This window comes from Akanthomyces muscarius, chromosome 2 (assembly GCF_028009165.1).
Source record: "Akanthomyces muscarius strain Ve6 chromosome 2, whole genome shotgun sequence".
NCBI classification, from domain to species: domain Eukaryota; kingdom Fungi; phylum Ascomycota; class Sordariomycetes; order Hypocreales; family Cordycipitaceae; genus Akanthomyces; species Akanthomyces muscarius.
Window position 1 is genome coordinate 5,184,944 of NC_079242.1, and position 26,281 is coordinate 5,211,224.

A 26,281-nucleotide genomic window follows, 5' to 3' on the forward strand; every position below is an offset into this window, starting at 1 on the left:
GCTCTCTGCGTCTGCATGCTTTCTGCGGTACCTCGGGCCTGCTTGCTTCCACACACACACTTATTCACAATACATGATCCATGGTCATCGTGGTTTGGTAGCTAGGTACCCCAAAGGTCCTTGCGCCCCCGGTCCCCAAGCCACACCGGAAAACGATGCCCACCCATGATCCTACCTTGGCGCTTTTTTTTTCTGCCTCTGCTTTTGGCAACCTTTTTGCTTTTTGCCTGGCGTCATCTGGAAGCACGTTTTGATTACATCTTCTTTTTAATATACCGCTGCCGGTACTCACTGACCACCAATAGATGGTCTAGATACACATGATTTCTACAGATCCTCGTAATAGTGCATGTTAGAAGATGCTGCCGTCCATGACAACCATATCCGATTAGCTGCAAACGTCCAAGCGCCTTATGGTTTGTTGTATCAGGTTCGTCCAGCCATTGCTCGTGACTGCGCCGCCCCTCCCCATCATAGCGTCGTTTCACCAACGCCTCTTTTTTACCTTTTTTTCCAGAACCCAGATACCATGCCATGCCATGCTCCATCGTCAGCCGCTTTTTTTATTTACTTCCTGGCCATGCGCACCATCATCGGGTGTATCTCCTCCATCTAGAAACTCGCACTAGCAGCCTGCTCACTTGTGGCTTGAAAAACGACACCACACAACCCGCTAATGCACACCATACTTGCCTTGGCCCTGCTTTTTGCATGAAGAACAAAACATCACCCAACATGAAAGCTTTTTTTGCATTATACAATCTCGTTTCTGATCTCCTAAATCACAAACGTCCAATATTATAGCAAAGTATAGAAACATGTTTTGCGTGATGTTGATGTAAAACATGGATAGGAAATATCCCGCCGTCACCGAGTCACGGCACCGCCGCTCGCCGCCGCCCGCCCGTCTCCCCCGCCTTCATCTTCAGCCCCCCCGGTTGTGCACGTCTACATGTGCATACATTCTTGGGCAGATGGGACAAGCAAGAAAAGAAGCGAGCCCATTGCTAGAATCATCCCAGCAGAACCCGCCATGAGTCAAATCCCCCCCCTGGGGGCTTGGATGGGCTGCAGCAGCTACCCGCCCGCCTCCATCACCCCATGGCCACAGCCGAGCCCCCAAGGATTCTATAGTGGATTTCCTTTTACGCCCGGTCTCTCAGTCTCTTTCTCGTTCAGACGGCAACAGTAACAAACAGACAGAGAAAAACCGACACGGAGCATATTGGCCAACTATAGCGTGGATATACCTCATTTTCGCCCAGATTGGGCAATCGTAAACTCCATTATACCACAAGCTAGCTATGTATTAATGTAATGTAATGTAATGTACCCAGCTAGCCCTGGCTGTCAAGCTAACAACCCCACCACCACCACAATGGCCGCCGGGGTTCGACAAAAGATCCCAAGAGAATTCAAAGTGAATTGCGCCGCACTAATGTACAACGGGTGCTAAAAAAGGTCATGTTTTTCTCGGAAGAACGCTCCCATCTACAGACTATTATTCTTGGCTTTTCCTTAGCCAAGGGCGTTCATGCACACGATGGGGGCGTGTAGATTTTCAGATGCCGTCCGCAGCTTCAATCTTGATGCTGCAAAGTCACTTGCCACTGCCTACATGTAATTGCCTACCCACCCAGCTGTTGACATGTCTGTCCAGATACAGCGCCATCACAATATTGCAACTCCAAAGCTCCGACGACGAAAAGCGACTTTCCTTGACACCTTGCCTCAATGTCGCCTCGTTTCTCACTCAGCCTCTCACGCCCTCGCATCTTACCCAGCGTTGCATTCATTCTGTCATCGCGCCGGAAAACAACGCAACCTTCTTTCTCTTCCTTTGCGGCGCAGCCCCCCATCCCAGCCTGACCCCCCCTCCTTTCCTGGTGGGCTTGCCGCACGGCACGGGAAGACTAACGTACCTCTCATGCACACTTGCGGGACCTCCTCCCCTATTCCTCTCTCTCTCTCTCTCTCTCTCTCTCTCTCTCTTTCCTCCTTCTTTTCTGCTTTTTGCTTGCTACATTGTAGCTCGCTGGCAGTGAGCCTCTTCTGCCTGATATCCACTACGTAACCCGCAGCAACCTTGTCTAGCCTCGGTCAACTATCCCAAGTACTTAGATGCAATGTGCATGCACCAGCGTCTCGTCCGTACGAACAAACCCCTACCTGCGTATCCATCTCGCGATCTTGAGAGATGGGACACGCTTCTTGATTTTTTCAAGTGTTACTGTGCGCCGTACCTGACACAAAAAGAAACCCTGCGGCGCACGCACGCACGTACTACATCCCGTCTTGTTTCCCTCCCAAGCTGCATATACCCCCGCCTTGTTCATTTGGGGGCGGAAAAGATATCCTCTTACTGGGTCAAATACAAGTTCGACTTGTCAAGACGGGGACGCGCCTTGTACCAGCCATGTAGCCACGCTCAGGCCATGGGACAAAACTGACCTTCCTTCATTCGACATTGACATCCTGGACCTTGAAACGGAGGGCCATTGTCACCCCTTCAAGTTCCAGGGCTGAGATGCCGCACAAGAATCTGCCCCGTATCAGCATCTCTTGTATAACAACGAGTCAGGTATTTTGTGCTATGCCACATCAGCCACTACAAGCAAACAGCCAGAGTTTGCCCGACGTCTGCCGAGCCCCAAAACTGAGACCTTTTGTTTCTCAATGCCCAGAGAAAAACCGTTATCGAAGCGCCGCGCCCAGCCCCCCCCCCCCCGCGAGAGAGTCACAAGGGTCCCCTCCCTGTGTGTGCTCAGACAAGCGCAAGGTATTGGCATCGTCTCCTCTACTTCTCATAGTGACCTTTTGAAAACTATGTGTTTCCCGCCTGCACACCCTCGCGTCAAGATACATGCAGATACATGCACAGTGGACAAAACAGCCCATCTGGCTTGGGATGAAGGCCACTAGTTCGACGCACAGCCGGGTATGCAAGGGAAAGAGGGGCACAGGCTGGGGGAAGAGGCCAACACATCCATCGACCTGCGTCTGGCCACACGGGAAAGAGATGGCAGCGCGGCGCGACAAGAACATGCATGCTGCAACAGGCGGTGAGGGGCATGCGCCGAATCGACTGGGGGGGGGGCGTGTCGCATGTGGTGCCGCTGGCCCCAGTCGCCCAGCCTCAAACGAGACATTTTGGATATCGAAGACAAGATCCGAACAACAATGGGAAATCGGACACAGACGGAAGACAGGAAAAAGCTTTTCAAAAAAAGAAAAAAAAGAGAGCCATCAGTCATGAACACAGATGCAGAAGAAAGTAGATGCAGCTTTGACGGAACCTGCCCACCAAAACGGCGCGTGTGGCCCGGCGTAGAGTTGACCGATAGCTTGCTGACTTTGCACTGCTGGAGTCCATCCCCTGCGTCGCAAAAAGATCGTCTCTCCTAGCGAAAAAGAACATGACCGGCCACCAGCCGAGCTGCCAGGGTCTTGTTTGGACCGACGGGGATCTTACCAAGGTGGTATCTTGGGCGCGCCTCGTGCTTGTACCTCTGTAGCCACACGCCCCCCTACCCTGGTCCGCCAGATGGCCTTGAGTGGTGGTGGCCTTTGCTTTGCTCAGGGATGTTGCTTCGCTGGACTAGCACGACCGGCCGAGGCCGAAGAGCGAGAAAAGAAAACCCGCCAGTTCTCCTTCTCCCTTTGTGAGAAAGCGCGCATGGGTCGAAAAGCCCTACCCGCACTCCTTGCTGTTCTGGGAGGCTGGTCAAAAGTCTTGTCTTGACGTTGAAAGGAAGCCGCCGCTGCACTTCAGACTACTTGTGCAAGATCGCGCACGATGGGCCTACCCTGAAAAGAAAGGAAAGCTGCTCGATGAAGAGAGATCCGGCACAGCTGCGCGCGCATACTCTGTGCATAAAAGCCACAGATTAAGTGGCCCAGCCAGCGCCAGCGCAGCAAGGCAACACGGGAATCGTCCTTTATTTTTGCTTGCATTACTCCGCCGTATGCAAACTGCACATGTGGCAACCCGCGGAAGCACGCGTGCAGAACCGGCCTCCCACGCTGCTAAAGCCCATCTATAATACGACGCCCAGTTGGGCTGACATCCTGCCATCGCATATGTACACCATGCTTTGCGCTCGCAAGGTCTCACAGTGCTGAAAGGAAAACGGCGCGGCGAAACGTCTTGATAGTAACCGCCCAGATCACAAGTCCTGGTAGAATTTGCGCCCACCGCACTGTCTGTTCGTCTGTCTCTGCTCTCATGCCCTCTTGTCGCGGCATGTGGTTGGGCCACGGCATGAGTTTGGTGTGGGGTGGTCCATTCTCCAGCCTTGCTTCTCTTTGGCTCGAACAATAGCTTGCCTCGCGCCGGACCACACAGACGCTATTGTTTTCTTGCGAAAAGCCAGGTGCGGGTGGGCTTGGCCAGCGCACACTTTTCAAGCCTAGTCCCTGGTTCACGCAGCCGTCGTCGCACAAGGTTCTGTGGCACGCCCCCAGAATGAGCGGGAAGCAGCGAGTCAATCAACCCCATCACACGTTGGACAATGCTGGCCAAACTGTGCCACCTCACTTCACTTGCCCTGTCTAGCGAGCATGGTGGCATGGTTGGCAGAAGCTTTGGTCTCGCATGTACCGGCGTCGGCATAGAGCTCTTGTGCGTCTGTAGATCCACCAAGGAATTGTGCATAACAAGAGCATCGTTATCGAGACTTGAATCGCACAGGCAGATCCGAGCAATCCTCGCTGCGGCTGCAATAGCATGACAGGCCTCAGGCTGTTAGTCAATTGTTGAATGATCCCAGCAATAATGTGCTGTCAGTTCATCACGGACAAGTTTATGCCCACGCCCCTGTCAATATCGGAATCCTCCCAACCCCGTCTGCGATAGCACGGCATCACTTCTCGAATCGGTAAGCACTGCTCGCTCCCCGATAGACACTTGAACACAAAAAGACGGTCCAGAAAATTTAAGCCAAGTGGGGAGCGGCCTGGGCTTTTGCCCATCGGCCTTCGCAGGTGATGGTCCGCCCGGATCTTGTCCAATTGAGGTTGTGCTGGTGGACATGGCCTGTGTGCCAGCACAACGTGGTGAGTCCTCATTGGACTGCTAGTGGTCAGCTCCCAACCCCCGACCGAAGTGACGCCACTTTGTGGGTGAACAAGGAGGAGAAAAGGCGAGAATCCACCGCAGCGAGGCTATCCGTCCTGAGGACGAGTATAATTTTTTCATGGCAGTACTGGTACGGCGCGCCGTCTTGAATGGTGATGGCTCCATATGCACCAGGATTGTTTCGCAATCACATTGCGCCAGTATGCTGCCTGCTTCGATAGCTCGGTCAGAAACGTGTGTCCAGCCACCGCTGGCCCCGTGATTCCTTTGATATGTACCGTCTAGTTCAATCGAAGCCAATGACAGACATCAGACGGCAATAATGTACGTATAACGTGTATAATCAGCTGCTCTTGCAGCCATGTCACCTGCGGCCTCGTTGAATTGTCTTGCCAATGTGGCCTGCAAGGACTTTTGTTAAAGCCTCTGCGGGCGGCTAGAGTGAAAATAGCAGGAGGCCAAAGGACCCTTGTCCAGTCGATCGCTGCCAAACCCTGTAGCCACGGGCCAAAGGCAGTCATCGGCTCTGCAGCCTTCGATGCGGTCGCGCGGGAAGACTAATGTATGCACGGAAAACGGAGTGCGGGCTGGCGAAACCACAACGGAGGCATCCACCGAGAATGGCATCGATGGTCTGCCCACATGGGCGCCGAGCTTCTGCTTACCCCCCATCAGGCCCACAGACGCGACAGGCATTGTGTAGTCAGGAATAGCGTTGCAGTGACAGTCCGCCCCGTCTGTCGTAGTGGTGGCTGAATGAGCGCGCAGCGGTGCGGTCGTCGTCTTATTGGTATTTTCAGGATGGTGCCGAGTCAATTCGGTAATGGCTTCCGTCTTGTCATGATTGAATTACGCCAATAACAGGGTCGCTAAAAGGCGAAACAGGCCGTCGTCACTCTAGCTGGAATATCCAGCACTCCCATTCCGGGCTGCTCTGAGACATACATAGCCGCTGCGTGTGTCATGCAAGTGCGCTGTCGGCCCTCCGACTAGCTGGCTGCAGGGACTGGCCGCTGTCAAAATGCGGCTGGCCACATGTATTGTGGCTGTTATAACGTCTTGAAGTTAATAATAGTTGGCAGCGCTGCAGCAGTGGTGCCGCTGTGCGGTCAGCAGCTACGCATTGGAGGGGCGAGATTTATCGTGCATTGCATTGGTAGCTCGCGGACGCAAAGTCGGCTTGCAACGGCATCGGCCGAGTGAACGAATGAGCAGGTCCCTTGTCTGGTTGTAATTATCAACACAGCCAATCCCACCGCGGAACGCAACCGCACCAGACATTTCAACAGTTGTAGGCTCCTTGTGATGTACCAGTAAAAGATGCAGGCAGTGGAAGGCTGGCCCCAGGTCCACATGGGTCAGCCCAGGCAGATTATGTACAAGATCCGGCTGTGCCATGATGATGTGCATACGCGGATAACATCTTGTGTCCAGATCGGCATGCTTCATTCTGGGCCTAACGAAGCGAAGACGGCAAATGGCATAAGGTGTCACAGTGTCTAGAGGTATAATGTAGACATGGAGTGCAGATCATGTGCACAAACAGGCCGACAACCACGTTCCAAGGCAGTGTCGGCCGTCGAGCGCAACGGCCTCGGTCGGAGTGTATGGCTGATATTGAAGCAAGTAAAATGATAGTCTCCACTGGGGCGTTGGTGGAGGTGGGGAGAATTGCGGGAGCTTTTCCAATCGTCCAGTCCCACGCAGTCTGCAAAGGAACATGTTGGCATGATGCGGGTGAGGCAAAAGATTGAAGGATACCAGGCCTGGCCTCGTCCGACACAGCTGCGTGGAAAGGATGGGGGCGAAATGAGGTGGCGTGGAGAGGGCCTGCCAGCAGAGTGTCTCGGAAGCGTGCAAGTGTGCCACATCTTGGTCTGCAGATGGCCTGGTCCGGATGCACAGCCTTGGTTCGGGGTTGTGCAATGCAGCCCAGCGCTTATCTATTCACACTAAACCCGAGACTGGCTTGCTACTGGAGCTGGCCTGACAGCCGTCGGAGTCGGAATCTTGTAGCGGCTGTCCGCAGATTGGCAGGGCTGGCTGCGTACCAGTTTTGGCGCTGGCTGTGGTAGGATCCGAGGTTCATGGCTTTGCAGTAGATGACGCAACTTGGGTCATCAGATGGGATGCGCCATGTTGTTCGATGACATGCGCAGAATCGACGGACGGAGCACAACGAGGCAGTGGATCAGTAAGACGGCGCATGGCTGGACGATGGCAGGCCCAGCGTGCCAGGGAACAGCCTCGTGCGAGCTCTCGATCAGGCATCGTGGAAGCTGCAGGCTCCAGCAAGTTGAGTGGCGCTGGTGAGAGGACTAGCTGTTCGTGGCAAGCGGCTAGAATGGCGCAAGATCGGGCGTGTGGGGACAGTATCACAGGGGTTTCGTATCAGCAAGGAGAATGTCACCAAGCCTTGGTGGATTGGGACGAATTGCTTGTATTTTGCCCATTTTGCGGCGACGGCAAGTCAACCGCTACTTCTGTCACAATGAGTGTATTGGCAGCAGATCGCTTCGAGGCCAACTTGCCTGTGGTCGACCGTATTCGGCTCAGGGATCCCGGCTGCTAACAGGGTTCAACTGGTAAAGCTGGGGCGAAGGATGAAAATGCTGAAAGGTCAGCAATAGATTAGCGTGATACAGGAACGGCGGTGGGTTTGTGGCTGGCTATGCTGGTGATGCTGTAATAATGGCACCTGTATGGAGCAGCGTCAGCCGACCCGAGGCATCTTGATTCGCGAACGCAGTATCATGCGTAGCTATTCCCATTCCGAATGTACCGGCGCTGAGAATACATTCAGTAGTGTCCGAGCAAAACGCCATGGTGCGGGATATTATTACTGATCTGTACCTAGTTGGTGATGCAGGGACGGATGCCAAAGGAGGTCCTAGGCGGCATCGGATCGAGACGGCTGCAGGAGAGCTTGCAGCAGGTAATTGCGGCGGAGTGTTTTACCGACGAAGGTGGTCGTGTGGAACAGGTTGATGGCAGAGATGAAATTGAGCACATGATTGATAGGTGGTGGTTTTCTTGCAAGATTGAATCATGATATTGGTGGCGTTTGCAGGGGTTAGTTTGTGCTTCCGCAGCCAAGACTGGATGAGGTTGCAAGCTGGCCAGACGCCAGGCTTCAGCAGAACGGTCAACGCATGAACTATGGATGCGAAATCGAGTCGAGCGCGATGGCAGGTTTGGTAACTAATAATGCAATGCCTGTAGGGTGGCGCGGGCATGCAGCATGGTGATGAAAGGCGAACGGCAGCATGGGCTGGCGTCCGGAAATAGGCGCTACGCGATAGAACCTGGCAGGGGAAAGTTCCAGCCAAAAACGCCCTAGAACAAGCCACTCAGCGCTGTACTTCTGGCTGCTGAACGGCGCACGAGAAGCAGCAAAACGGCTGAGGCACCACACTGAACCACCCCACTTGGCAGATGGTGACGGCCACTGATGACGGGCAGGTTCAACGCTTGCCGCTCAACTGCTACCCGGGGCCACTATCGTCTGCTACGTTTGGCTGGCCGACCAGTTAGTTGCGCGCCGTACATTGTAATCGTTACATTGCAATCGATATTGAAACACAGAAGCGGGAATTAACGGTCCTCATCATATGAGGCGTAGAAATGTCGGTCAGGCGCCTGCCAACTTGCGATACTGAGAGACGAAGTCTGGTCTGTGACAGCGATTTTGCGCAGTGGTGGACGTGATCGCCGCTCGTTCTGGTTGGGGCTCGCAGTATTTGGACCAGCCAGCATGCCCCACGGCGACTCCGCTGAAAGGGTTTTTGCTGGTGCACTCTCTTGGCCAGCCCAGCCACCCAGCTGATACGAATGCCATGGGTTTTCTTTAAACAATCAATTTAGCCCGTGGTACCTGGTCGCTCTGATTGGTACTCGGAAAAGCCCTCGTCTCATTTATGCTTTGCAGGCGAACCGGCGGTGCATGGGCAGTCTGCACGATGCTGCGGCGGGCGGTGCATCCACACAGCAGCCCCCAGTCGGTGCCAATGTCGATGAGCAAGATTTGGCAGGCGGCCGAGCCTGCATTAATGCACATTCATGCACAATGTCGCTAGGGGGAACCAGCGTCATCGTGGGAGGGAAAAGCCAGGCGCGGATGCAGGTCGATCTGGGCCCCAAGATATTTTTGGGATCCCAGCCGGCGCTATCGGGGCCTTTTCGGGGCCGCTAACTAGCACGACTGGGACGGACTGGGACTGGGCTGGGCTGTGAGACGGGTGAGACAGTGGGCTGGGCTGGGCCGGGCTCTTCAATGGCTGAATCAGAGGCGTTGGGAGCCTGACCTGGCTTCTCTACATGGTTCGCAGAGCGGACATGGACATGGCAAAACGCGGCGTAGAGTCTGACCACGGGTATCGAGGAGACCAGCACGACAGAGGCGCATAAAAAGGCCAGGCGAATACGAAGGAACCAATTCGACGTCTGTTTCGGCAGCTTGTCGGCCGCTTGGAAGAAACGGAAAGCCTGCTCATCAATGCCTCGCTGGTAGAGTTAGTTACTTGGGTTTGAAAAATGTTTATGCGCTGGCCGCTGCGGGCCTCGTTCCGCGTTGCCACAAATCCAGCCCTCCAGCTTCCGAGCTTCCCTTGCCAGCTTCCCTGTAGCACAAGCAAGCCCCCTGAAAGTTAGTGGTGTTTTAACTCAGGGATTGGTCGCCGAGCAGGCTGGTTGGCTGGCAGTCGCTCGACTTTGGAGACCTGAAGTCAGCCACGGCCCGCCCACCGCTCAAACGCCGTTGCGTCGGCTGTCTGTCGGCTAGTACGAACAGTGCTTAATACTTGGCTTTTTACTAGTCGGCCGACTCTAGTTGATCCAAAGGAAAAAAAAAACCGCAAACCTTGAGCTCCATTCACACGAGGTCAACAATAACTAATCGCTTAAGCTTCTGTTCCTGGCTAAAACGGCTCCAACCACAAGTATGGAACGCGCCATTTTCGAGTCGAGAAGCAAAAGGCAAAAGCAACGACCAGGGCTTGACGGGTATAGTTGGAAACAGAAGGCCCTGGTGCGAGAGAAAAAGGAATACCGGCCGGCGTCGAAACATGCCAGGGGCTGCATATAGGTCAAAAGGAACGACTGCCGCCGGCCACGGCTGTGCAAGCATAAATCGGGAAAAGCAAATCGTTATCCGCAGGAACCGGAGACGTAGCGAAAAGCAAAACGACGCGACGCGAGGCAAATGCTACGCAACAGGACGAGACTGTGGTAGTGAGCGGTTGGGTAATCATGAACCAGTTTCTTCAAACTCGCTTGTCTTTGAATACATGTGCTAGGATTGGAAGGAAAAAAGACGGGGCTCTGACCTCTGACTACTGACTACAGCTCAGATCCTTGGCATCCTGGCGGGCCCAACCTCCCCGAAAACACCATGATATGAACGAGACGACACCATTATTTGCGACTGCCGTCGGGCGAAAGACCGAGTAAAAAAGCTTGCTTCTTTTTCGTCAAGGACTGACATAGGTACAACAGTAGCCTCAATTATTGTATACATGGCCTTCTCTCTGCACTACAATCCCGTTGCACCCGGCGTGGACAAAGTAGAGTAGTGGCATCTAGCCCTCGTAATGCTTCTGGACGCAACAATTGCAGACTCAAAATTCGTACGTCCTTGCACCCCCAATGGGAGCGCGATGACGCCCCCCTCCACTTGGTCCCTCCACCGGCGGCCAACTAGCTAAACATGTTACTACTGGTTAGCTGACGCAGGCTTTGGCGTCGGAAAAGAAAAAGCTGGCTTGTCGCTGCTGACCGTGGGCACCCACACACGGCGCGGACAGCACGGACAGGATTGGTCCCTGTACCGGAGCAGGCTGTTTATACTTTTTTTCTACGTTGAGCGGTGACGGGAGCAAGGAAACGCCTGGAGATGCCGGCTGGATGAGCGAGATAGTAAGCACGGAGCTCCGTGGCGCTGTCTTGGTTGATGTAGACGGGCTCTGCTCTGGCTTCACGAAATAGACCACGGCGGCCCGTTTCACAATAGAAAAACTATGTTGCTGAAAGAGGCGCCGGGATGAGCTATAGGCGTTCAGGCTTCGTTGTACGACCCATGGTTTTATTGTAGGGACTGACACCCTCATCCACACACTTTCGCAAGGCGGAACGGACACACACACACACACACACGCCCGCGCGAGGGCCGATAACAAGCAGACGGTGGGCTGCGATTCGTTGACCTGGTCCAGCTACGTTTGGAGCCAACTGGCGATGGGGTTGGGGCGGCGGAGGGACGGCAAATGGAGAAGCGCAAGTTGAAAAGCGGTGGATGGGCAGAAAATAGCAGAGAGTAAAGGATCTTGAATGCGTAAAGATGATGCCCGTGTCATGACAGGCGAGATGCTGGGAAGCTGTAGACTACGATCTGAATCGCGTAGAGAAACATGGAAATAGAGATAAAAATAAAACATGGGAAAGCTAGCTGGAGCCTAGGATAGATGGTTGACCGACTGCAGGTTAGAACTAGCTGAAAGGTCAGCAGTCAACTAGAGACGGGGGTTCAAGAGGCGAGACCAGGACGCAGGACGGGGGACATGGGTGTGGGCGGCTGGCGAAATGTCTCTCGCTGTTGGGGTGCTGGAGGAGGAGGAGAAGGAGGCGGACGGGAAGCACAGAGACGGGTGAGTTGATGGCAGCAGGCCATCGCCCGCTAATATCTGGTGTTACCGACGCGAGAATGAAGATACACCGCTACGCAAGTGAATAGCTCGAGTTGAGAGATGACGGGTTCTCGGATGGCTACCTAGCTACATGTATATCCGTCAATGGCTGGCTCTGTACCAGTAAATGCAAACGACAGGCGAGCAAAGGGGAGACATCGGTGCCGGCCCAAGCCCTGCCCGAGCTCTCTCTCTCACTCTTACTCTCACCACAGTCACTACAGGACGCCCACCCCCCGTGCTTCTTACCGGGTCCCATCTACAAGAGGGGTAAAGACGGGGTGGAAAAAAAAAAGATGGATTTTGGGGGGACGGGGGCGCAGCGGGCGGGCGGCCATCTGGCAGGAAGCGGCTTTACCTTGCTGTAGGTACCGTGCAGTAGGCTGCTTTTCTGCTGTGGGCTTCAACAGCACACACACTCGCACGGCACCCGCTGGAGGCGCCACTCGCGTTGCCGCTGAATTTTGGCTGGCTGGCGGCCAAGATGTCTCTGGCACCCACCCCCTACTTGGACAGTCTATGCTCGTACAGAGTAGCAAAGCGGAGGAAAACCATCGTCTCTGGGAAAATCACAACAAGAGGAAAAGGACAAGGAAACAGAGACACGATGCCCCAGCACATCTCGTCTGCCAGCCAGCCCAGTGCCAGCCAGCCACCGCTCTACCCAATCTGGGGCGGGAACCTTTCCTTGAACCAGCCAGGGCCTGCCTGTTCAAGGTCCCCTGTCTTGTACACTAGCCAGACCCTACACCAGCGCATCAATTTTTTTTTAATTTTTTTTTACTTGCTCGTCCACTTCCATGCTGTTAGTGCCCCCCCCGGTCCATCCCCCCGGGCCATCTTGACCACGCCCCCCAGAAGCAGAGGCCGGCCCCCCTCTCCCCTCAGGCTCCTCTCTCGGTGGCCCAACTCCTCTTCTTCCTCCGTCCCGATGGGCGCGCACTAAAAAAAAAACGAAGAATTAAAAAATCGACTAGGTATGCCTGTCTGCTCGTAGGGACCGAACGGCAGCCTCTTCTCTTTCTCTTAGACAAACGGAGAGCACTCCCACTGCTGGCCTAGTCCATCTTGCTCCTACCGATACGCCCCCCCATCCGTCTCCCCCCAGAACCCCCTCCTCCTCTCCCAGCACCCCCCGGCCAAGTTGACCGGCCTCTCTCTTCCTCCTCTCCTCTCATCACACGCCCAAAAAAACAAAACCATCCCGGGCCCAAGTCGACTTCTTGTAGGGCCTCCTCTTCCTCTCTTCTTTTTTCCTCTACTCCCGTCTTTAAAATATTGTCCTACGTGCTCTTCATAAGCTCTTTCCCTCACTCCCTCTTTTTTTCTTTTCCTTCTACTCCATCTCCTTTCTACCAGCACCGTATCCCTCCTCCACCTCGAAACCATCCGCTACCGACCTCTCCATTTTTCCCAATTCTCAGACTTTGTTTCGAGACGGGAAGACGAGGATCCAGAAAAAAAGGTACGGCTTCTTTTTTTCTTCTTAAATGCTCTCCTTCTTGGTGAATGGGCTTGCTTTTACTCGCACTCCACAATGGCCCTGTCTCAATCCATCCTCGCCATCGTGCATGTCGGTTGATGCGCCGCGCCGTCTCTCGCTGTGCCCTCTTCTCCGCCTGGCACCACCTCCACCACCACCAACATTTCGTACCTCCTTCTGCCCTCGCCTGTGTACCCAGCCTTCTCCCAATTGCATTATATCCCCTCCCGCCGCTCCCACCGTTTTCTCTGCATTGTCTTCTTCTTCCTTCTTTGTATGCGACTGTGCATTCTCTGCATTCTCCCGCCTAGTCAACCTTGCAGCTAACCGCATTGCATTGCAGCTATCGGCGCACTTCTAACACCCCCGCCAGTCGTCAAGACCTTCAAACGCCCTCTTCACCTCCTTGCCGTTTGCATAGCTTCTTGCGTACGCGCCGTCTCGCTCCGCCCTTGTTTCCCACCTCGTGCCAAACGATTCCTCCTCCCGTCTTTGACGACAGACATCACCGCCTCTCCGGGACGAGATATTCGGCTTCTTCCACCGCCTCCAGCCTCTTCGCGCATATATATCTGTCTTGCCTCTCGCGACAGTCGCACTCCGTCTTCTTGACAGAGAAACCACTTCTCTCCCAGGGATGCTTCACGATTAAGACGATTTTGTACCTTATGCCCGTTTACGATTAGCACGTCTTCTCTCCGACCACAGGTCTGCTCTTTTCGCGCCTGTCTTGTTGCTAGCGTTCCTTCCGTCCTATAACAACTCTCGACTTCCTGATTTTTTGTCGCCTCTTACGACGTCAGGCTTACGACCTCTGCTTCCATCACCTCTGCTACTCTGAATCCAGCCAGAGTTGTACTACAATTTGACCCCCCCTTCTTGTCTCGCCAGCTTGACCCTTGACAAGAGTATTTATGAGCCTTGACAGATTACCGTCATTTACTCTGCCTCCTCCTGGCCAGGCCCATTCCTCCGGCACTTCGTCCCCGCGTCTGAGCTCCTTTGCCTCTCACAACGGCTCGCAGTCCTCATTCACCTCGGCCGCCTCCTCCAACGGTCCCAAGACGCCATCGCCCACTCTGCCGCTCAACGCCATCACCGGCCCGCCCACATCAATTGTCCGTTACGACGCCATGAATCACCCGCCCGACCTGTACTATGCCCAGCACCTCTCGGCTGGCCAGCCGCCTGCTCCTCAGACGGTCACCTCGGGCGCCATGGGCCACTATCACCAGCAGCCGCCTCCCATGTTGCAGTCCCATGCTCAGTACACCAATCCCGCGCCCTACCAGTATGGCTACGCCAATGGCCTGACCTCGCCGCCCTCCGCACCCCCCTCAGTTTCCAACGGCATGGCTGCCCCGCAAAATGTTTTGCCTCTGCCCGGTGGCGGCGTCCCCAGCCAAAACTCCATGCAGCAACCCTACGCTCACTTTGACAACACCGGCCAGCAGCCCCCGCCCGGTATGAAGCCTCGCGTAACTGCTACGTTGTGGGAAGATGAGGGCAGTCTCTGCTTCCAGGTCGAGGCCCGTGGCATCTGCGTTGCCCGTCGCGAAGGTACGTTTTTTTTTCTTTCCTCGCTGCGCCCGCGGCGTGTTCCTGACATATCTTGCTCACCTTTACACAGATAACCACATGATCAATGGCACAAAGCTGCTAAACGTCGCTGGCATGACCCGTGGCCGCCGTGACGGAATTCTCAAGAGCGAAAAGACCCGTCATGTGGTAAAAATAGGTCCCATGCATCTCAAGGGAGTCTGGTATGTTGCTTGATCCACATTTAAGACACTACATCGTAGATACTAAGACACGATAGGATTCCCTATGATCGAGCTCTCGAGTTTGCCAACAAGGAAAAGATTACCGAGCTTCTTTACCCTCTTTTTGTTCAGAACATTGGCTCTCTGCTCTACCACCCCACAAACCAAACCCGCACAAACCAGGTCATGGCCGCCGCCGACCGCCGCAAGCAGGATCAAGGCCAACAGATGCGCTCCAACTCCACCAGCCATGGTCTGCCTTCCATTCACCATCAGCAGCAGCCCGCCATGGCTCAGGTTCCTGGTCCCCAGACCACCCTGCCCTCTCACAGCTCCCTCGCACGTCCGGGCCTGGAGCGTGCACACACCTTTCCTACGCCCCCGACTAGTGCCTCCAGTGTCATCAACGGAATGGGCGCTTCGGAAAGCTTCAACTGGCAGGGCCACGGCATGAACGGCCAGCAGGCCACCACTCCGCCCGGCTCCACCCTCCAGTCACTCCAGTCGTACCCCTCCAGCGCTCATGGCGGCTATGACAATCAGCGCCAGATGTACAATGCTCCGTCGTCGCAGCAGTCTCCCTACCAGAGCGCTAGCAATTCTTCTCAGGACCGTCTGTACGGTCAGGCTGGTTCGTACCCCAAACACGACATGGCTCCACCATCAAGTCGACCGGCTACCACGAGCATCCTTGCTGACCACTCCGAAGCCAAACCCAATGGTGTCATGCCTTCCGACCAGTCTGCTCACCAGCAGCCCGGCGAGGAGGAGGGTGAACACGAGCAGGATCCCGAGTATACCCACGATAGTGGCGCCTATGATCCCACCCGCGGTTCCTACAACTACAACGCCCCTGGCGGCATGCAAAACGATAACAACAACATGCCCCCTGAGATGACGGGCTCCCCTAACCATCCTCCTGCCTCTGGTCGTGCCACCCCTAGAACTGCCGCGCAGCCTCAGTCATACTATCAGCACACTGGCTACAATACACCTCCTCGCGTGCAACAGTCGAGCAATCTCTACAGCGTCATGAGCAACGACCGCCCCGCCACCAACGGCGGTTCGACCGGTGACGTCTACGCCCCTGCCGGGGAGATGCCTGGTTCCATGAACAACGGCTACGCTCCCCGCGCTCCTCTTCTCAACGGGGCTGGTGCCGGTGTCAAGCGCGGACGTGACGACGACGAGGCCAACAACGCTGGTGGTGTCGACCTCAAGCGCCGCAAGACCATGATGGAGACGAGTGTCCCTGCTCCCGTCTACGACGCCATGAACCAGTCTGCCTCTGCCGTCGGTGCTCCTCCCCGACGATGAGCACACATAACTTGCATGTCATCATGACTGCCATAAGCACGTCTCCACGACTGCTCTAATGATTGCGCCGCCCACGTCTCCAAGACTGACTTTTTTACGTTGGACACACCAAGTCATCTTGCGACGGGGCATCCCGTTCATTTTGTTCATTTTTATCCCTTGTCACAATTCTTCACTTCTCTCATTGTTTTTTTCCTAGTCACTTCTGCGTCATTAAGCGCAAGACTAGCGGTTTGAACTTTTGTCGATGCTACAACACACAATGCGCGACGAGTTACGAGTTTTTACGATTTGTTACCATTTATTCAGCCATTTATTTTTTCTATGGCTGCGCAACGTCTTAACGAGTCACGCCTTACCATCTTGACTGACACGGGCTTGATCTCGAATAGCCTTTGCCCACGGGGCAGATCTTATTTGAGTGTTTCCATCCAGACCCAGACAGGTCGATGGCTTTGTTTTCTTTGCATATACTGCCTGTTACGACCCCCAGGCAAATGAGGAAAATGAAGTGCCTTGAGCGTTTATGGGAAGCTGGGACACGATTGCACAAAAAAACCTACAACGGCCTCTTCCCATGTATACAGGCGAGGCGAAAATGAACCTTTGTTTCTTTATTCTAGAATGCCTCTTTTTATGATTGGGAAGAGTTGGAAAATGGCATTTTAATTGGAAATGGAAGAGACACCGGCTACAAAATACGCCGGTGATGACTTTATGACCTGTTTATTCTTTATTCATATTTTTTCTCCATGGTATTTTATTTCTTTTCGGAACAAACCACCACTTTTTGGTGTTTTTCTCTTCTTTGTCGGACATGTTGCGTTATTACTTGACGACTTATGAAATGACAATAAAAGCTATTGAGGGTTTAGACCAACAGACTTTCATTTGATGCCGTGAGCGTAATCGCTATTGAAACGAGACTGCAATGGGCTCCCTAGGTGGTGTTTCAGCTGGACGTACGGCAGGGATTGGTGCAAGCCTGATAACCTGGCTAGGCTTGGCTGTGCGACTTTATCCAGGTGCCTGGCGGCCGGCTAGCCTACAATTCCGCGCGATGCCTCAATTCTGGAAATTGGTCCAAAAATTGGCAACCTCGAGCTCCACTGCTTTCGACGATATCGCCCACTGCTATTGCATTTGTAATCCTTTCTGTGGCCTCCGTTGGGATGGTGCGGACGTTGATCGGGTTGTGAATGACTAATCCGAGAGCTCCGTCGGAGCTCTCTATGACCTCACTGTCGTCACTGCATAAAATGTAAAAGTTACTCGGGGTCCGGTAGCCTGGAGGCTTTTCTCTCTTCTCCAACAATCAATTTTAATACAGAATACGTCTTAGTCAAAATGGCCGGCACAATGAGAGCAGTCGGTGAGCATCCCCAGACATTTGCAACAGCGTTCACCCCGCATTAACCCCGCGATAGAGATCAAAGGCGGCAAGGGTGAGCTCGATGCGCTGTACATCAGCCCCGAGGCGCGCAAGCCCGAGGCGGCCGAGGGCCAGGCCATTGTCAAGATCAAGGCCTTTGGAATCAACCGCATGGACATTATCCAGCGCCGCGGCCTCTACCCGCTGCCCCCGCAGGCGCCCGCCACGCTCGGCGTCGAGTTCTCGGGCGTCATCGAGTCCTTTGGGCCCGGCGACCACGGCAACTTCAAGAACGGCGACGAGGTCTTTGGCCTCGCGTACGGCGGCGCGTACGCCGAGTTCATCGCCGTCAGCTCCAAGATGCTGCTGCACAAGCCCGCGCACCTGAGCTTCGAAAAGGCCGCCGCGCTGCCCGAGGCCTGGATCACGGCCACGCAGGCGCTGCACCTCGTCCTGGGCTTCGCCGAGGGCAAGTCCATCCTCTGGCACGCGGGCGCGTCGGGCGTCGCGACGGCGGGCATCCAGCTCTCCAAGATGGCGGGCGCGTCGGCCGTGTACGCGACGGCGGGCACCGACGACAAGTGCAAGTATGTGACGGACACGGTGGGCGCGACGGCGGCCTTTAACTACAAGACGCAGGACTGGGCCGAGGAGGTCAAGAAGGCGACGGGCGGCAAGGGTGTGGACTACATTGTTGACTTTGTGGGCGGCAGCTACTTCAACAAGAACCTGGACGCGGCGGCGCGCGATGGCCGCATCGTCATGCTGGGCACGCTGGGCGGCGCGCAGGTGCCCGACGCCCAGATCGGCATGATCCTCTACAAGCGCATCCGCATCGAGGGCAGCACGCTGCGCAGCCGCGATGAGGACTACCAGGGCAGGCTGCGCGACAGGCTGGAGAAGTACCTGCCCGAGTTTGACTCGGGGAAGCTCAAGATAGTTATTGACTCGGTGCTGCCGTGGGAGCAGATCCAGGATGCGCACCGCCACATGGAGGATGGCAAGAACTCGGGCAAGATTGTGTGCACGATTGGTCACTGATTTCTGGTGTGGCAGGTTTGGACAAAGGGAGGGAAGTTCTTCTTGATACGTATTCATGAGTTTTGATCGCTAGGTAGAAAAAGGCCAAAAGAAAGAGCAAAGAACGAAGCAAACCAGCAAAGCAGGGGCAGTCGTGCAATGATTTAGTGCTCCTTGATCCATTTCAGCATCTGCTCGTAGGCAGTCGCCTGAGCTTCCTTGATATTGGCCTCTGCGTACTCGCCAACGACGGCAAACCCTACGGCTAGGTCAGTATAATGACAACGAATATTCAAACCACGGGGCGCACTTACCGTGTGGCACACCGGGATACACCTGGACCTCGTGCTCCAGGTTCGCCTTGGACATGGCGTCCTCGCCCAGCGTGCGGACCTCGTCCGAGAAGAGCGGATCGTCCTCGACGCAGACCAGGCTCAGCGGCACGCAGACGTCGTCAAAGTCCTCTGGCGCCACCGACGCGGCGTGCGCCAGCGCGCCCGCCTTGATATACGGCCCCCTCGTCGTCGGGCCGCTCTCCTCGTCCGCCGCCGCCTCGGTGGTCTGCTTGCCGAGCAGCAGGACGAAGCGCGCGCCGACGCAGTAGCCTACGGCGTAGATGCCGTCGCCCTGGCGGACCGCGTCGGCGTACCGGTCGCGCGCGGCGTCGAGGACCCGGTGCAGGACGGGCAGCACGCGGTCGGGCGTGACGCGCGCGAGCCACATGTCAATCACAAACGACTTGGTCACCTCGGCCGCCTTGAGCTTGACCTGCTCCAGCCACGAGGAGGAGGAGGGGTCGATGGCCACGGTGCCGGGCGCCGGGCCGTCGCCCGCAAAGATGTCGGGCATCAGCACGAGGAAGCCCTCGGCGGCGAAGCGGTCCGCCTGGATCTGGTTGTTGACGGACTGGATGCCCGTGCCGCCGGTGAGCAGCAGCAGCAGCCGCGCCGGCGCGTGCGGGTAGTCGGCCGGCTTGGAGATGTAGACCTGGAGAGCAGTTGTGGTTAGCGAGTGGTGGGAGCTAGTGGTTGCGAAGGGGAGGAGAGGGTCTTTTCGTACATCAACATCGTTGAGCTTGATGATTTCGCCGGTGGATGACTGACCGGAAGCTGTATACGGCTTGTTAGTTTACAGTCCAGAGTACGAATAGAGGGAACTCTCACGAGTTGGTCGGTCAGTGACGCAATGCTCGCCTGTGACGGGTGCGGTAGCAGTAGCGGTAGCGGTAGAGGTAGCGGGAGCTGGCGCTTCGGCGGGGGTGCTGGTCTCCTGAGCGTCGCTCTCAGGTGCCCTAGTCGCATTGTCGGCGTCGGCCATGGTTGCGGATGATTTAATGGCGAAAAATGTGACTTTACAGAATTATGCGCAAACGTGGTTTCACGAGAGGGGTTCCTTGGCTGTCAAGCTGGCCAGGCTACATACAGATGGGCGGAGCGGTGACATGCAGGCTGCGCCAGCAGCACAGCTTCAATAGCTCTCACACAGGATTTGAGAAACACAAAAAAAAAACATTTTATCGGCACCCGATAGCCAATTTTACTTTTGGTGTTCCAACTATCCGATTTATATATTATTGAGCTGTAATGTTGACCGTTACATAAGCCAGTGGCGACCCCGCCAACCGTCTACCTATTGAGGGGCGATTTTCCATTTAACGCGTCCAACGCGTCGCGGTCCACTGTGAACCTGGCGTCCGACTTGCCGTGCTAGATTTCACGCCCAAACCACTGCGTCACTGGAAGTCGAATTCCCGCACAAACATCAACACGACATCACACTCAGCAGCCATGGACGCCGAATCTGCGCTTTCCAAGGGGTCCTTGGAGTAAGAATTTCTCGCCTTCTGTCGTGTTCCTGCCGCTAATCCGCGTAGCCTCATCTTCAATGATCCCGACAAGGCGACCAAACAGTTCCCCATCCCGACGATGCAATGCCTGCAGGTCAAGCAGATGGCGCCTTCCGCCCAGGGTGGCGACAGATATCGTCTCGTCATGAGCGACGGTCAGCACTACGTCCAGACCATGCTGGCGACGCAAGCAAACCACGTCGTGCACGAGGAGAAGCTGGTGCGCGGATGCATTGCTCGCGTCAAGCAATACACGCCCAATAATCTGAAGGGCAAGAAGTAGGTGCTATCTGCTAGTGATCAGACAACGAGCTTCGGCTGACCAATCAGTATCCTCATCATTCTCGACATCGAAGTCATTGAGAGCTACGGCATCCTGGACAAGATCGGCGAGCCCTCAGCCGTCGAGTCCAAGGCCGCCGAGACAACCATTGCCGGCAACGACTTTTACGGCGTCAAAAAAGAAGAAAAGGCCACCCCACAGCAGCAATCGATGCCCTCGCGACCAGCCATGCACGCTGGAAACAACATTTACCCCATCGAGGGCCTGTCGCCCTTTTCTCACAAGTGGACGATCAAGGCCCGCGTCACATCCAAGTCGGAAATCAAGACATGGCACAAGGCGACGGGTGAAGGCAAGCTGTTCAGCGTCAATCTGCTCGACGAGAGTGGCGAGATCAAGGCGACTGGCTTCAACGATCAGTGCGACGCCTTCTATGAGCTGCTGCAAGAAGGCTCGGTTTACTACATTTCTACACCCTGCCGCGTGAACCTGGCCAAGAAGCAATTCTCCAACCTGCCCAATGACTACGAGCTGGCGTTTGAGCGCGACACAGTGATTGAAAAGGCCGAAGACCAAACCAATGTGCCGCAGGTACGCTTTAACTTCTCCACCATCCAAGAGCTGCAGAGCGTCGAAAAGGACAACACGGTCGATGTCATTGGTGTTCTCAAGGAGGCTGGCGAGATTAGTGAGATTGTGTCCAAAAAGACGGGCGCGCCTTACCAGAAGCGTGAGCTTACCATGGTCGACGACACTGGTTACTCGGTGCGCGTCACCATCTGGGGCAAGACAGCCAGCTCTTTTGAAGCACAGCCTGAGTCTGTTGTCGCCTTCAAGGGCACCAAGGTATCCGATTTTGGCGGCAAGAGCCTGAGCCTGCTCTCATCGGGCACCATGTCCATCGATCCCGATATTCCCGACGCCCACCGCCTCAAGGGCTGGTACGACTCGGCCGGCCGCAACGACACATTTACCACGCACCAGAATCTTGCGAGCGTCGGCGCTGCCGGCGGTCGCAATGACGAGATCAAGACAATTGCGCAGGTCAAGGAGGAGAACCTCGGTGTGGACGACCAGGCCTACTACACGATCAAGGCGACAATTGTCTTTGTCAAGCAGGAAAACTTTTGCTACCCAGCGTGCCTGTCGCAGGGCTGCAACAAAAAGGTGCAAGACATGGGCGACGGCACGTGGCGCTGCGAAAAGTGCAACCTGTCGCACGACAAGCCCGAGTACCGCTATGTGCTGAGCTTCAACGTGGCCGACCACACCAGCCACCAGTGGCTGAGCTGTTTTGACGACTCGGGCCGTGCGATCGTGGGCATGTCGGCGGACGAGCTGATGGATCTCAAGGAGAATGACGAGGCCAAGTTTCTGGCCGCGTTTGAGGCGGTCAACTGCAAGAAGCTGCAGTTTCGTTGCCGCGCCCGCATGGACAACTATGGCGAGGTGCAGAGGTGAGCTTTTTCGATCAAAGTGCCGCAAGTGTCACAAGCTAACTGTAAGCAGAGTACGGTATCAGGTCATGACAGCATCGTTCCTCGACTTCAAGTCGGAAGGCGATAAGCTTGCGGAAATGATTAAGCAATACGACATGAACAATTAGAGGGTGGGAGTTGAGTTGAGGAGTTGCGGGAGGGCCGTGGAATACGTGAAATCTAACTGGTTCTGTTTTTGGGTCTGGTAATACGGGAAAATTTGTACTCTATGGTATTGGTATTTGCTGTAAGGTGATGAATTACAAGTCATACTCAACTTCTGTTGCGACGCCCTCGGTTTCTCCATCTGATAGAGCGTGACTCGCTGCCGTGCCTCATTGGAAACTATCACGACCCATGGGGCCTTGGAGGCGGCAACTACGTCATAACCACTAAAAGTCTGCATCTGCCGCTCAACGAGTCAATCTTGACGACACCTTAAAAAAGAAATGCCCCATAGTACAGTGAGATATATAAAAAGCGCACTGCTATTCTCGTCCTTGGCGCGAGAAAGCACTAACAAAAAATATCTGCAAGCCTCGTCCACGCCGGGCCTATCAGCGACAGGCACCGCAGGCAGTTTGATGTCATCGCGTCGCAGCGCCCAGCGGAGTGCAAACCCCGCGGTGGGGCCTGGGCGGGCGTTTGCTTTCGAGTGACGACAAGGAGGGGCACATGCTATTTTTCTGCATCGTCGGTATTTATTACAATCTCTCCCCGGGTAGATGCTATAATTCCCTCATTTTTTACAACCATATCCTGATCTTTCTCTTTCCACCCCCGATCATCCGAAAATGTCGCTCACAAACGCTTCTCCCGAGGCCGCCGCCCGCGAGGCCAAGTCGGCGTCGTTTACCCTCGCCGCGCTGCCGGCGTCGGCGCGCAACGAGGCCCTCGAGGGTATCCACGCCGCGCTGTCGGCCAACCGCGATGCCATCCTCGCCGCCAACGCCCGGGACTTGGAGCTGGCGCGCAAGGCCGCCGCCGACGGGTCGCTCAGCGAGGCGCTCGTCAGCCGCCTCGACCTCGGCAAGAAGGGCAAGTGGGAGGACATGCTCAAAGGCATCCTCGACGTGCGGGACCTGCCCGACCCCGTGGGCAACATCTCGATGCGCACCAAGCTAGACGACGACCTCGTCATGGAGCGCGTGTCGTGCCCGATTGGCGTGCTGCTCATCATCTTTGAGGCGCGCCCCGAGGTCATTGCCAACATTGCCAGCTTGGCCATCAAGTCTGGCAACTCGGCTATTCTCAAGGGTGAGTTTCAAAAATCACCGCCCCTCCTCTCTCTTGATGTTTCAGTATGCTGACAGTGCCAAATCAGGTGGCAAAGAGTCGACTGAATCCTTCGTCGCCATCTCCCAGGTCATCTCCGCCGCCCTCGACAAGAGCCAGGTGCCCAACGGCGCCATCCAGCTCGTCACAACCCGCGACGCCATTGCCAGCCTCCTCGCGCAGGACCGCTCCATCGACCTCGTCATCCCGCGCGGCTCCAACGAGCTGGTGCGTTACATCAAAGAATCTACCAAGATCCCCGTGCTGGGCCACGCCGACGGCCTGTGTAGCATCTACCTGACCGCCACCGCCGACCCGGCCAAGGCTGCCACCGCCATTGTCGACGCCAAGACGAGCTACCCGGCCGCCTGCAACAGCGTCGAGACGCTCCTTGTTCAGGACGCTGCCCTCAACAGCACCTTTGCCCCCGTCGTGGCCGGTCTCGTCGCCAAGGGCGTCGAGCTTCGCTGCGATGGCTCCAGCAAGGCCGCCGCCCTGGCAAGCCTCAACGGCGGCGACTCTAGCAAGATTGTCGACGCCACCGACGCCGACTACGACACGGAGCACCTGTCGCTGACGATTGCCGTCAAGACGGTGGCGTCGGCCGACGAGGCCATTGCGCACATCAACGCCCACGGCTCCGGCCACACCGAGTCCATCATGACGTCGGACAGGGACGAGGCCGAGCGCTTCATGAACCAAGTCGACTCGGCGGGCGCGTACTGGAACGCCTCGACGCGCTTGGCCGACGGCATGCGCTACGGCTTCGGCACCGAGGTCGGCATCAGCACCAACAAGATCCACGCCCGCGGGCCCGTCGGCCTCGAGGGCCTGACCATCTATAAGTACAAGATTCGCGGCGACTACCAGCCCACGGCTGGCTATGGCGATGGCGAGGGCCAGAAGCCATTCAAGCATGAGAAGCTGGCTCTTTAAATATAAAATGTTAGGAATGATGATGGAAAAGAAGAAAAAGGCATACCAGTTGTCGCGTTGGATACCCCCGTGCATATATAGCGCTTAAGAAAAAAATATCAAAATCACAATTCATTTAAATCGACACATGAACTGGGCTTGAAGTACGATGCAGATGCATTCTATCCTTGCGAGTCTCGACTTCGGTCTTCCCACCAAGTGGCCGAATAATCGTAGCTGTTCAAATATATACGGAAAAACTTGGTCTACGAAAATCACTAACGACTCTATGTACTGATACTACAAAAACAACCATCCCTCTAGCTGGCCATGCGCTCCGTCCGCTGCTTCAGCACCTCGGCCAGCGCAATCGCGTCCTTGGTCGCCTCGTCCAGTTCCTCCTGCGGCAGGCCGAGCAGCGCATTCTGCGCCTTGGCCGAGACGTCGAGCGCATCGTCGGGGAAAAAAGCCCGCGCGTACAGCATCTTGCCAAAACCGGCCATGTTGCCCTGGCGGACCAGCGCGCGGCCGGTCTCGAACCGCTGCCGGGTGCTCTCCTGGGTGACTGTCCAGTCGGCATCGGTGGTGCCCGTCACGCGCTGGACGCTCGCCAGCATGTCGTTTTGGCTCACCACGAAGCTCTTGACGTAGATGCTGGCGTTGAAAAAGGCAGACAGCGTTGGGCTGGCGTCGGCCGCGTCCCGGGGGAGGAGTGGGAGCGCCAGCGCGGCGGCCACGGCCCGCCCGACCTGCGCGAGCGTCGACGTCGAGTTCCTGGTCGCGCCGTCGTCGTAGCGCGTGAGCGTGCGCCGGTCAAAGTCGAACCCGAAGCGCGCCTCGCCGCCCCCGAGGCTGTAGTCGTACCAGAAGCCGCAGCAGACGTTGACCCACGTCATGCCGAGGCTCTCGACCTCTGCGCGCTGCGCCTTGGCCGCGGGCCCGAGCAGGACGTCCTCGCCCATCTGGGTGTCGGCGACGTCGCCGCCGTACGAGTTGGGCATGATGTAGGAGACGCCGGCCCGGGCCGCGGCCTGGACGAGCTGGCTGTGCGTCGAGGGCGGGGCCATGGGCGCGAGCGTGATGATGAGGAACTGCTGGCCCTGCAGCGCGGCGACGAGGCTGGCCGGGTCGTCGTAAGAGATGGGGGCGACGGCGACGCCGGCGGGAAGCGTGTTGGTGCTGCCGACGCGGGAGAGGGCGGTGATCGTGTGCTTGCGGTCCGATTGGAGGAGCGCAGCGGTAATGTGCGCGCCAATGGTGCCGGCGGCCTGGGACGTTTGTTAGTAGAGTGGGAGGAGGAGAGTTGGAGAGGACAGAGAAACGTACGCCGACGATGGCAATTTTTTCAATGGCATTGACAAAGCCGGGTTTCTGGTTAGAGGCGTATTCGGGCATGTTGAAGGTTTGGACCAAGTGTGGTGTGGAAGAGAGTGGTGTATAGAATGGTGTAAGTGGTGAGAGTGTAAGTGACTTGGAGCATCTTCTGGCTCTGAGTTGGGAATTACCCTGAACTTATATAATTTGAGTCGGATGAGGATTTCGGAGAGTTTTCGTAAACTCAAAGCAAGACTTTCGCTGCCTCGTCTTACAGATGAGCATCGTGTTGCGCCGTAGGGCTGGCCGCGCCGCCTGCGCCGGTCATGTCCGCGGCGTTAGCGGGGGCGGACTCCGGGCCGGAATTCTTGGCCACAACAGACCGTCAGCAAAAGTAGCGGCCCTGTGAGTCAGCCCATCACGACCTGATGTGCGGCTGCTGCGGCTTCCTAAATCCG

The 26,281-nt window shown here is 56.0% G+C and overlaps 6 protein-coding genes across 6 annotated transcripts; 4 read left to right on the forward strand and 2 right to left on the reverse strand.

Moving 5' to 3' along the window:
- Positions 1–14,154: 14,154 nt before the first annotated feature.
- On the forward strand, positions 14,155–16,320 carry LMH87_004855 (uncharacterized protein; the record flags this gene model as incomplete). Its single annotated transcript, XM_056196136.1, has 4 exons — positions 14,155–14,800; positions 14,871–15,003; positions 15,060–15,634; positions 15,713–16,320. The coding sequence occupies 4 exons, from the start codon at positions 14,155–14,157 to the stop codon at positions 16,318–16,320; spliced, it is 1,962 nt and encodes a 653-aa protein (XP_056049695.1).
- A 1,347-nt stretch (positions 16,321–17,667) lies between these two features.
- LMH87_004856 (uncharacterized protein) lies at positions 17,668–18,733 on the forward strand (the record flags this gene model as incomplete). The annotated part of the gene is made up of 2 exons (XM_056196137.1): positions 17,668–17,692; positions 17,748–18,733. The coding sequence occupies 2 exons, from the start codon at positions 17,668–17,670 to the stop codon at positions 18,731–18,733; spliced, it is 1,011 nt and encodes a 336-aa protein (XP_056049696.1).
- Positions 18,734–18,876: 143 nt separating this feature from the next.
- Positions 18,877–20,029, reverse strand: LMH87_004857 (uncharacterized protein; the record flags this gene model as incomplete). The annotated part of the gene is made up of 4 exons (XM_056196139.1): positions 18,877–18,971; positions 19,027–19,699; positions 19,772–19,821; positions 19,876–20,029. The coding sequence occupies 4 exons, from the start codon at positions 20,027–20,029 to the stop codon at positions 18,877–18,879; spliced, it is 972 nt and encodes a 323-aa protein (XP_056049697.1).
- Positions 20,030–20,499: 470 nt separating this feature from the next.
- On the forward strand, positions 20,500–22,447 carry LMH87_004858 (uncharacterized protein; the record flags this gene model as incomplete). The annotated part of the gene is made up of 4 exons (XM_056196140.1): positions 20,500–20,537; positions 20,586–20,837; positions 20,889–22,298; positions 22,351–22,447. 4 exons carry the CDS (start codon positions 20,500–20,502, stop codon positions 22,445–22,447), a joined length of 1,797 nt encoding a protein of 598 aa, XP_056049698.1.
- Positions 22,448–23,113: 666 nt separating this feature from the next.
- LMH87_004859 (uncharacterized protein) lies at positions 23,114–24,530 on the forward strand (the record flags this gene model as incomplete). The annotated part of the gene is made up of 2 exons (XM_056196141.1): positions 23,114–23,576; positions 23,644–24,530. 2 exons carry the CDS (start codon positions 23,114–23,116, stop codon positions 24,528–24,530), a joined length of 1,350 nt encoding a protein of 449 aa, XP_056049699.1.
- A 299-nt stretch (positions 24,531–24,829) lies between these two features.
- Positions 24,830–25,904, reverse strand: LMH87_004860 (uncharacterized protein; the record flags this gene model as incomplete). The annotated part of the gene is made up of 2 exons (XM_056196142.1): positions 24,830–25,777; positions 25,836–25,904. 2 exons carry the CDS (start codon positions 25,902–25,904, stop codon positions 24,830–24,832), a joined length of 1,017 nt encoding a protein of 338 aa, XP_056049700.1.
- Between the last annotated feature and the right edge of the window lie 377 nt (positions 25,905–26,281).